This window comes from Camelina sativa, chromosome 15, assembly GCF_000633955.1.
Source record: "Camelina sativa cultivar DH55 chromosome 15, Cs, whole genome shotgun sequence".
Lineage (NCBI taxonomy): Eukaryota > Viridiplantae > Streptophyta > Magnoliopsida > Brassicales > Brassicaceae > Camelina > Camelina sativa.
The window spans coordinates 10915656-10926977 of record NC_025699.1 but is presented as its reverse complement, the minus strand read 5'-3'; the positions used below and the strand labels follow the sequence as shown (position 1 = coordinate 10926977).

Sequence of the window (11322 nt, the reverse complement as noted above, 5' to 3'; positions counted from 1 at the left end):
AAAAAAAGGCCTTACGACTCATTGGTTCCGTTCTGATTGTCCCCATCTTTATATCTTTTTGAAGGCAAAGATGCAATTGTATCAGCAGACAATCCTCTACTTTCGGTTCCCACAATGTCGCCAAGTGCAAGCAACTCCTGCAAACATTAGAGAGTATAATTATAAGCCAACAGATGTGTTCAGTATCTGAATTATGCCATATTGAAAATTGAAATGCATGACGGATCTTAAAACTAGATTCTAACAAGTTTAACAGTAGTAGTATTCACATTAAACTTCAAACCATTTAACAAAATTATGAGAGAGACCGAGAATCCAAAACGAATAGAATACCACAAATGCTTTCATACCTCATATGAAAGCTCATCAGGATCCATCTCATCCCAGGCATCCTGCAAAAATTAATGATACAGAACATGAGTGGAAGCAGGCTCAAGTCACATCAATGGACCCTTAGATTCTATGATTCTAATTTTTAGTTGTTTTTTCCCACAAAATGGACTAGCCTCTATCAAAGTTCAGGTCCATGCTTCAAGGTGTGAGCATAACCATCTCCAATATCAGTGCCCAGTAAACGTTAGCAGATTACAATTGATTCAATTACCCTCTCGTGAATGCAATTTAACATTTTAACATACAGTTACGCAAAATTCTAGCAGCATATAGTTAGGTATGACCTAGTACCAAATACCAAACAATTTCAATTGAGTAAGACTAAATAAAATTGTCCATGGCACAATTCCAGTGACTGGCTCAACTAAAAACAATAATTACCCCATACACAAGGAGGATTATCTAACTGGGCCTCCGAACTAAAAAGGTAACACTATGGACTAATGCCATCACAGAAGGATAGTAGATAGATGGAACCATGTAAGATGTATAACTAGATAAACTTTATCACTGCGGGTTCAATGTCACGACTATGTCATTTGGTCACTATATGACTAAATAAAAAAGAAGTTGGACAGTAGATCTTTTCACATACTGGGGGAAAAAGTTCATATTCTCAAGAAGAAAAATTGAAAAAACAGCTCAAGAAAAAAAAAAAAAAAGGATTTGATGTAGTGTAAGGAGCCTACCTGAGAAGTATGACTCTCATCCTCTAGAACTTCAACCCCTGCAACCAATAACAGTTAGCATAATCCCAAATTCATGTTAAAACACCCATCAAAAAGAACAAGGTTAACTTACGATTTGCTAACCCAGATAAGGCAGACAATCTAGCTGCCATATCCCTTTCTTCAGCATCTTGAAGAGCTCTAGCATAGGCCTCATCATCTGAATAAGCAACTTCTTCGATGTCAGAGTTGCCATCATCTTCTTGATCATTTTCATTGGCGTGAACATCTGGCGCATCTTCCTGAGGATCGTTATCTGTCTCATATTCGTCTTCATCGTCATCCTCATTCTCGGGGTCATCAAACTCATCCTCATCGTATACATAGCTTCCAGTTTCCCAGCTCCCATAGTCACTAATTTCACTATTCATAGTCAGCATCATATACGCCCGCTCCTGAAACCCGAACAACAGTATTCAATAAAACTCCCAATTCTACAGAAAGCCCTAACAGCATTCGAATAACCTAAAAATGATGGGGGAAGAAAGAAAGAAAGAGCCACCTGTTCTTGGAGTGTGCGAGCAAGAGCAAGATCCGCATCAATTTGATTTAGATTAGTGAACGGAACTCTAGCGGAAGAAGATCGAGGAGGTAGCTCAGCCACCAAATTCGATCCGTTCTCTTCCACCGTCACCGCCACCGCCACTGCCGTCTCTCCGTCCCCTTGCTCTCCTCTCTCGCTATTACCACCACTTCCGGCGTCTGAGACAACACCGGTCTGGCGATTCTCAATCGGTAACCGGACCTCAGTCTCGTTGATCTTGGTGGCTTGCTCGGCGGTGACGACGACGTTGCTGACGTGGCCGTTGTCGTTCTCCATGGGCATGATTAGAAACCTAGCTAGGGTTCGTCGAATCTCAGAATTCGGGAGATGGATTCGATGAGGATATATGGGAATCGAAAGGGAATTATTCAGGAATCTGAGAAAACGATGACACGACCGAGAAAGGGAAATAGTTCTTCTCTTCTCTTTTAGCTGAGATTTCAAATTTTGAAAATATTTTTTGCAATCTTCTTCGAAATCACACCCTTTTAATTTTTGTTTCTTTCTAAACACACCGACTACTATATATTTATTACTATTTACACCTCCACCTTTTTAATGTTCGTCAATGTCACTAGGTAGTATGTGTTAATCCAAAAACCATGAACGAATATATTTGTATTGTAACCCCTACAATAATCTACATAAACCGAAAACTATATTATCTTATGCATCCAAATAATTTTGTCTTGTAAACAAATGAGAGAAATAGATTCGATTGTCGATAAAAAGGTTAAAATATTTGGACTGAAAAAAGTTTCTGTTATTCAATTATGTTGTGTGTTACTTATTATTAGTTACTGCAAACGTTTTGATAAAAAAAAAAAACTAAGAATATACAGTAGATGTAAAATTTTCAGGTAAATATGTTTGTGAGCAAAGACCGAAGTGATAGTCTTTACCAAAAAAAAAAAGACCAAAGTGATAGTATGTGTCAATGTGTGGAAGGGCCGAAACGCCACAATTTTTTCGCTGAAACGTGCAAGTAAACAAAACCTTGTTGCTTGATAAAAATATTTATTTTATTTTTGAAGGTTAATTCATCATATTTTTTTATTAATTAATATTCCAAATTTATTCATTTTGTCCTCTTTACTTTTTAGGTTATCTTTGTATAATTGTGATATTTTTTTAGTTTTCTTACTAGTCATGTTATTTTAATTTTAGACGGTTTTACACATAATATTAATATAATTTTCAACAATCTATATATACATTTTTGGAAACATTTATGAAATAAATCTTCAAGTTCAAACATATTGATAATCATGCCATTGATATTAAATTTCACAATTATTTTTTACTTTAAATAATATCAAATTCAAAATCTAATTGAAGAAGATTTTTTCTTATTCAAATTTCCAAAAATATCGGACCAACAGCCATTAGCATTAAATATTTTATATTTAATTAATTCATTTTCTAAAAAACTGTACTAAATATTAAACACAATTAATTAACCGTAGACAATAATAACAGCATAAATTTCAGATTAAACTTTTTGATTTAAAAATACTTTACAAAAAAAACACTTCACCATTTTAATCGACTTGTACAATTATAAATACAAAAGTGTTAAATGATATAGAGATAAAACAATAAAAATTACAAAATCAAATTATAATATATTCATATAATTATAAAAATATAATATATTATGTTCGGCAATACTATTATCTCTACATTGTAAATGAAAAAAAAATTATAAAAAAGTATATTTGTTAACTAAATTAAATTTAATGAACAATAAGAATATTTTAACTATATAATACACTACTACATGTTGATAATGAAAGTTATGCACTATATAATAATATATTGATGTAAAACTATAGTAAATTTAAAAAATATAAAATATATTATTTACATATATAGTTAATATAATAAATAAATTTTATATTGTCTTTTTGAAAAAAAAAAAATATAACACGGCGGTGAATATCTAGTTTTTAGCAATCTTATGACATATACCGAGAAAATGAAAACTATACGCTACCGTTTTAGAGTTTCATTTTTGTTTCCTCCTTCACCGCTCATTCACTGATCATTTTTTGTTTTGTTTATCTCTTCTTCGTCCTCCGTCTCCTAATCCCCTCCTCCGCAACACCGCCGTGCTCTTCCTGAAGCTCGTCCGGCGGTAAGATTACGTTCTCCCTCAACTTCTTGGGTAAATTCTTTAAATTTTAAGTCTCTGGCTTCATTAGTTTCTCCCCCTCCCGATAGGTTGCTGCTTAGTTAGCAGAACAGCGATTTTCGATATGAGGAACTTTTTTTTTGGTTTGGCTTCTCTCGTTAGATTCTGTAGCACTCTGTGCTCACAGTTCACAGTTGGTTTGATTGAGAATTAGATTCTTTAATTGCAGAAAGAAATTTATGGTTTGAGAAATTTCACTGCTTTTACAGGATATGATGAGCATTGTCTCAAGTCATCATCACTGTCAACCATCGATAAGACACGAACCATGCTGTATAGGAACAGTTTCTAAGGTTTCTTGTTCGAGATCTTGCGGTCCGTGTTTCTCTGGAAGATTTGCTTTCTCTCATAGCCTCTGCTTGAAGAATACTTGTGGGAAAACTGCTAGGAGAAGGTTTTCTAGAATTTTCAGTACTGTGGATGATGGGATGAATCCGGATAATTCGAATGACGAGGAGAAGGAATCACTCGACGATAAAATCAAAAGGGTATGTAGTAGAAAATTATATGCATTGTTACTCCCGGCCACTTTTTTGCTGTTCTCTATGGTGCAGTCATGACTTGACATTAAGCGTGAACTGATGCGACGGAGATACATAGTTTCTGTGTGCTTCATACAGTAGAATTCTGTTAGATAGTCATTAATACTTTTGGTAAATGAAAGCCTCAAGCTTTCTCGTTCGTGAGATTACTAAGAAATGTAATAGAATGTTGATCAACCTGTCGGTCTTCTTGGCTGGCCCTAACTTCTGCTTGAACCTGGAAAAACTGCGTTGTTAATTCGATTTATTGAATTCCTTTGATGTCATGATATCTTCTCATCTCTGTCATGGCTTAGTGACAGAACGTAGAAAGTAAGCATGCCTTTGTTTAAATTTATTGATTGCTTGATATTCATCTGATCAGTTGGAAACTTTCTTTCTTTCTTTTTGTCTTTAGCAAGCAGATGATATGAATCGGGCAAATCTTGAAAGGATGGTTGGGTCGGATGATTCTGCATTTAACGGCTTAGATCTTGCGACCCTCATCAGACAGAAGTATGGAAGATCTTATGATGTTCAACTCATCAAGAAGGTATGCCTTTCTCTATTCAAGAGTGTTTATGGTTCTGTATCGCATGCTAACGCCATAGCTTAAGACATCTGGATTTATCTGCAAATTATTTAAAGGCGAAGAAAAAAGTTAAGACCTTCGATGCTCTTCTTTTAATTGCAAGATACAGAGCCAGCTTTTGAGAATAGCTGTCCATGATCCGTTTTATATACAGTTTCTTGCTGTGACCTTTATTTTATTGATGTGGAATGGTTTGCCGATTAGAAGCTAAGAACTTCAATCATACTTCTTAGATGTGCTTAATGTAGGAGTTCATGGGGCGGAATCTTCTTGCAATGAATGTCATGTGGAAGTACAGAGAACAGGTAAGAGAATCGTTTGCTGTGTTTTGATCATAAAAGAAGGCGCTAAATGTTATGATCTGATTTCACTATACCAGTGTGATATAAGATACTTATGATCTATGTTTTCAATATAAGATAGACTTTCGTTAGAGAATGTTTGCCAGAAAGATTCATGTGTGTATCCATATTTTGTTGGTATAGTTCTTGCCTTTGAACACCAATACTTATAAGCTAATTCACCGTTCTGTTTTTCTTTCTTTCTTCTTCCTCAACGGGTAGAAGTCTTTTCCTCTAACCGAAGAAGAATATATACTGAGACTTGACGATGTAGCCAACATGTTGAAATGCTGGGGAGCAGTCTCACATATCCGTAACAGCCTAGCGAAGTCGAAGGAGCGACCTCGGATAGGAAAGGTGAGATCAAGTCAAAACAGTAACTTTAAATTAAAGACATGTATATAAGTTAGATCACCTTGGTTGATAAGAGACCAGTTTGATACTTGGAAACCTTAGTTTTAAAATTGACATGAGTGGTTCCTCCTCCTCACGCAGGCTGTCAGTATTTTCATAGACATGGATTCGACAGGGGGACGAGCAAACGAATGGATTTACAAGTAAAAAAGCTGACCGGTTTACAGGGGGGCCAAACCAAAGAAAGCAAAAGGTTTTGTCTCTATGGTTACCTTCGTCAATTCATTTTGGAAGGCTCTTTAGGTGATGGTGATTTGCAGAAACAGAGGTTTTTGCTTTATTTGATGTCCAAAATCAAATATGATATATATATATATATATATATATATATATATATATACACATGTGTGTATAATAGTTAGACACAAATCTTTACATGAACTCTCTCTTTGTAAAATATATTGAAATGAATCATCTTTGTGAATCTTCCAGTGATTTGTAAAAGCAGCCACATGCTCAATAGCCTCATTTAGTTTTTGCACTTGTGTATCTTTTGCAATTCGGTATCATCAATTTGAATTAATAAGTTCATTTCCAGTTTTCAGTTGGGCATATCATACTTGTCTACTTTTTTTTTTCTTTATTAAGTTGGAGTCTACATTCTACAACCAACATTATGTTGGAACATCGTGATACTTTTTTATACAACACATAATGATTAATGCTTATCTTCATCATCATTATTATTATCACACTCATCCACCTTCACGTCCTACATCATCATTTAATTTGAGGTTAGTTTTTTTCTTTCTAATAAAAATGAGGAAAAAAGATCATATCATCATTATCATAATTACTATTATTGAATGATGTTGTCACATCACGATACACATCATGACTCACATCATAAACGTATGCTACTTAACTTCATCATAAAAAAAATTCAAAAGCATCCTCTCATCTCATCACCACAACCACTAACAAGTAAAACATCTTCATCATCTCTTTACCATCCCCATACATCCTCATCATCATCATCATCAATTCATCACCCACCCCTATTTCTTATTTTAATCAATATGTAGGCCATTAAACTCTTGATACTAAAAAAGATTTGTACATTTTGATCAAGAAAAACAAATTCACGCAATTTGCAATTTTTTACAAAACATAAAATCATGTGTAGTGAGTACTGAGTACTGAGTAGTGACAATTCTCCTGTCTATATCGCATGCTTTTTTTTTTTTTTAATTGTCGTTGAGTCATGTGAAGTAATAATTTTTTTTTTAAATGATAACTTTATTTAAATAATTTTAATTCATGATTCTACTATTTTATACCTTTTTAGTTTTTATTATTCTGTCACCAGGTATAAAAATTCGTCTACACTTCAATGAAAAGCCAACAAAAAATACTAAAATAAAATCATTTCCAATTCGAAAATGTTAGTTTGACCAAAAAGGTAAAATAACAAAGCCTTTCTTTCGCTTTTTATTACCTTGTCAAAACTCAAAAACCAGAGAGAGTCTACTCATCTTCACAACCACAATTCTCCGGCGAATCCAACGTTCCCGGCAAAAAATCTCCACTCTATCGACGGCGATATATCCAACGACGGCGTTTCACGGTTGCAATTTTTAAACCAAGATACTCATCTTTCAACCCAATTCGGACCAGTAACGACGATTCCGTACAGTAAAAATCACAATTCGTCTCTGTAACAGCGATCTCCACGACTTCAACGAGACACCTCACTCTTCCAATTCCGTTTTCCCGACGCCGGAAGCTGAATCGTAATCGGGGAAAACCCTAGAGACGTATGGTTGATTGGAGTGGCGATGCACCCGCGGCAGGGCTCGTCTCCGATTACGCCTTGTAGCTTTAACGCCGCCGTTTCAATTGCTTCTGATGTTCCTACTGGTTTAACCAAGTCTCCTTTGTCACACGCGATCCCAGTTTCGCCGATTTCTGCTGCTTACCCTTCCGGTGATCCTATGCTGATGTCGTCGTCGTCGTCTAGGACTGCTCTCGCTAGGGTTCGGTTATCTGATATTTTGCCTTATGAAGGAGCTCCTTCTCCGGCTTATGCGAAAGCCGTCGAGGCTTTGTCTGTGTCTTTGATGAGGTATAATGCTTCTGTGATCGAACTAGGGAGTGAAGACACAGCACTGATGCGATGTGGCCTTGAAGCTGCTCGTTTGTATTTTAGAACTAGAAGCCTTAATGTTTCTGGTAAAGGCAATCGTGGCCTCTCTATGTATAGAGCTGGAAGGTTAGCTCTTGATCTTGCTTTTGTATTGAACAATTGGTTTGATTGTAGTACTCTTCATTGCTTGTGCTTGAGATTCTGGAAATTTAGAAAGTCTGACATGTAGTGTTATCTGTTTTTGATCTGTATGATGTGTAGTGTGACTGATTTTGGTCTTGTCAATAGGTCTGTTGAGGATTTAGATTCTTCGCCACCATGCATGGCTGAGATTTTCCGGTGCTTGGGTAAAGTAGCACGAGCTGCTTTGTCTGCAATAGCAAGGCATCTACGTCTAAGAAGCGAGTAGGATGGTTATGATGCTTATTCTCTGGTTTTACTACTACTTGTTTTGCCTTTTTAGTTTTATTAAACTCGTATCTCTTTCTGTTTTCTTTTCTTTTTGCAGTGTTTTTAACCATATGCTCGACGACTTTCCACTAGCTCCGAACGAGGTTTCCTCCTCGGTGCTACTGGCTTCCTATGCTTATGCCTCAGTCCAAAATGGAAAACATGCTTCTGGAGGTGGGAGCCTATCTACTAATATTGAAGTTGAAAAGGGTTTGTTAACACTGTTCTGCTCAGATGGCTCTGGCATTCAGGTCACCTCTTTGAACTTTCATTGTGTAGAAGGTTTACATAAGTACTTTTATTCTAGCGTCGAACTTGAACGTCTCATTTTTGTAATCCTGTGAGCGACAACATAGTTATGGAAGAATACTGTCATATTAGTTAGACATGATCAGTCATAGTCCTGAGTTTCCATTTTGCTTGATTGGTTACACTGTTCCGTTTATATAAAGTACATTTGGCTTCTATTTTTTGTTCCTTCTGAAATTTCTTCTATCCTTAGGTATGTGACCCAAATGGTCGTTGGTACACAGCAGATAATGGAGGTGGGGTGAGTGATCTCTTACTGATTACTGGCAAAGCGCTTAGTCATGCTACTGCAGGTCTCCGTCCAGCTGCCTCTTACAGAACTACTACCGACCATTTGTCTGGTACTGACACTCGTGGAAGGTATGTTTTTGAAGACGAAATAAGCTTTTCCTAAACAGCTTTATGACAGCTTTTCCTTAACAAACCTTATGACATGAATGCATGCTTACATATTTGATTAAAACTTGCAGGGCATCATTAGCTTTTAGGCTTATGCCGAAAAGTAATGCTATATTAGATTGTTCCCCAATAGAAGCAGCCGGCCATGTAATTCCTCAAAGCTATGTGCCAGTATCTGTTAGTCAGTTTATGGATAACCTCTTAGCCGAGAATGACACTCCAGTTAATCCGCCTGTGAAAACCAGTGTAAGCTCACTCTTTATTACAGTAGTAACAGTAGCTGGCTAGATTGTAGAAGTTCATTTAATCGTATAAAACTTTGATTCTGTGAAGTTCTATGCCAACAGTACCCAAATCTGTCTTTTTTTCTGGACATTTTGAGCAGAAAAACGATTTTAAAATGTCATTTTTTCCGTCATATTCTTTTAGATCATGCACTTTTGTAGTTTAGATATCTCAGTCGAGATTCTAATTAGTGGATGTGCAACTTATATCACTTTTTTCGAGGATCTCACATCATTTGGATCTGTTTTTTTTCATTGGCACTACCTCATACTATAATGATAGAAGTTTCTCTGTTTGATGTTAACTGCTCAGAGCACAAGGTCTTATGTCAAGAGATCTTCTTCTGAATTGTTGATGTCAGGTTCCGCGGGATGATGTTTGCAAAGAGCCTTCCTTAAGAAGTGTTCTATCGGATCCAATCTCGTGAGTATCATTTTTCCCTTAGTGTATAACTTATTTATGACGAACAAATCTCCTCTCTTATTATTGTTACTTTGAATGAATTGCTAATCTCTGTTAATCTGATCACGTAAAAATGACCCTAGCTAGGTTTTCTTGAGTGCTGGCAACTGACAAGCCCTTTTTCCAAACTTATCCTCAAGTATTTTCTATTCTAATTTAGCAAGTAGTCCAAAATTAATCATGCGTGCCAGATTGTAGACATACACTGAAGACATGATTTGGTTATCTTTTGTTCCTAGCTCCATGAGCTGTATAAAATGTTCAATTATTTTCCACCTTTTTGTTCCGTTGATGTAATTTTGTGAAGGCAGTACAGTGAAAACAACGTTCTAACTTGTCTATTGCAAACTCTTTGATGTTAGTGGTGCTTTTCTTGAAGATGCAATGGTGGTCTCTTGTGGACATTCATTCGGTGGCCTTATGCTTAGAAGAGTCCTTGAAATGGTTGGTACTAGTTTCCTTTGATTGTATTAATATGCTAGTCTCATGTGATAGTTCTTTCTATATACCAAGCATATTTAATAACCACAGTTATCTTATGCACAGTCTAGATGTACGCTCTGCAATGCAGAAATCGAGCCTGGGTCTCTGGTTCCTAACCATGGTAATTCCTATAAAGTTCATTCTCTTAGTATATGTGTTCCTCAATATATAAATTGATCTACGATAGTCTTTTGGGGTTTCACGTCAATAAACAGTCTTAACCGTATTCCTTTTCTAATGTCAAACACATAGCACTTAGAGCTGCCGCTTCAGCTATAAAGCAACAGGATGATAAAAGACTTTTCCACAACGCAGCCATGAGGAGGCGTAGAAAAGAAATGAGTGATCAAATGGATGTGGTGAGATGATTTGACACTCCTCTATTTAACTAATTGCTTTTGTGGTTTCCTATTACATAGTTACTATCTTCAAACTTATCAGCATGCATCATCATCTGTTTTCTGGTTAGCTTAAGCTTATGTTGTTGATGAACCTCTGATAAAAGTTACTACGTGATGCCAAATTTCTTCTTGCAGGAAAATGGAGATCCAGCTACGGATGACGGAGTGCATCGAGTGGTGCATTATCCATTTTCTGTAAATGAAAAAGTGCTCATTAAGGTAGGCCATTGTTTTCTATCTAGGATTCTGATGCATAAATTTCTTCCATCATATAATTTGGTTCTTGCGTGTTATGGAACGCATTTTCAATTGCAGGGCAACCGGAGAACCCCGGAAAAGTTTGTTGGAAAAGAAGCAATCGTGACATCTCAATGTCTCAATGGCTGGTAACTATTACTCTATGATCTATAAGATCTGAAACAAAACTATGCTTGATAGGTGACGCTCGAGTTATTACTCTCAAACTAATCCATTTCATTTGTTTTACAATAACAGGTATCTATTAAAGATTGTCGAAAGCGGAGACAATGTGCGGCTGCAGTACCGATCCCTAAAAAAGTTGGTGAACGATGACAGAGGAGGAGGCCTACAGGTACAACCTGTTGAGAGCAATAGCTTGTAGTATGTATTCATATTCAACCCTTTTCTTTTCTTCTTATTCTGCATTTCTAGAGAGAAAAGAAAAGATAATGTGGTTTGGGGTTTGAGATTCTGCATAAA

General features: G+C 36.2%; 3 protein-coding genes across 4 annotated transcripts in view; 2 read left to right on the top strand and 1 right to left on the bottom strand.

The window, feature by feature from the left end:
- The window catches only part of LOC104765865 (E3 ubiquitin ligase BIG BROTHER-related), a gene marked incomplete in the record, with an annotated part of 3302 nt that extends 1155 nt beyond the window's left edge, over positions 1-2147 (bottom strand). Inside the window, 5 exon segments of the mRNA XM_010467855.2 lie at positions 16-137; positions 351-392; positions 1083-1120; positions 1195-1516; positions 1624-2147. Coding sequence (XP_010466157.1) covers positions 16-137; positions 351-392; positions 1083-1120; positions 1195-1516; positions 1624-1947 — 848 coding nt within the window.
- LOC104746392 lies at positions 3659-6210 on the top strand. Of its 2 annotated transcripts, none has more exons than XM_010467853.2 (6): positions 3659-3802; positions 4069-4347; positions 4799-4933; positions 5221-5277; positions 5539-5670; positions 5809-6210. In XM_010467853.2, exons 2-6 carry the CDS (start codon positions 4072-4074, stop codon positions 5872-5874), a joined length of 666 nt encoding a protein of 221 aa, XP_010466155.1. In that variant the 5' UTR covers positions 3659-3802; positions 4069-4071; the 3' UTR covers positions 5875-6210. The 2 variants fall into 2 exon arrangements, with proteins under 2 accessions (XP_010466155.1, XP_010466154.1); XM_010467852.2 differs by having other exon boundaries at positions 3661-3802; positions 5536-5670.
- On the top strand, positions 7090-11322 carry LOC104746391. The gene is made up of 12 exons (XM_010467851.2): positions 7090-7939; positions 8102-8218; positions 8322-8514; positions 8766-8932; positions 9043-9217; positions 9618-9679; positions 10081-10162; positions 10265-10322; positions 10454-10560; positions 10738-10821; positions 10918-10988; positions 11098-11322. The coding sequence occupies exons 1-12, from the start codon at positions 7506-7508 to the stop codon at positions 11222-11224; spliced, it is 1677 nt and encodes a 558-aa protein (XP_010466153.1). The 5' UTR covers positions 7090-7505; the 3' UTR covers positions 11225-11322.

Bases quoted from the DNA above. Each gene is read 5' to 3' on its own strand.
- LOC104746392 (XM_010467852.2), top strand. From the start codon at position 4,072: ATGATGAGCATTGTCTCAAGTCATCATCACTGTCAACCATCGATAAGA. The intron at 4,348-4,798 runs GTATGTAGTAGA...TTTTGTCTTTAG, and splicing joins TCGACGATAAAATCAAAAGG to CAAGCAGATGATATGAATCG. The intron at 4,934-5,220 runs GTATGCCTTTCT...TGCTTAATGTAG, and splicing joins ATGTTCAACTCATCAAGAAG to GAGTTCATGGGGCGGAATCT.
- LOC104746391 (XM_010467851.2), top strand. From the start codon at position 7,506: ATGCACCCGCGGCAGGGCTCGTCTCCGATTACGCCTTGTAGCTTTAAC. The intron at 7,940-8,101 runs GTTAGCTCTTGA...TCTTGTCAATAG, and splicing joins TCTATGTATAGAGCTGGAAG to GTCTGTTGAGGATTTAGATT. The intron at 10,163-10,264 runs GTTGGTACTAGT...TCTTATGCACAG, and splicing joins TTAGAAGAGTCCTTGAAATG to TCTAGATGTACGCTCTGCAA.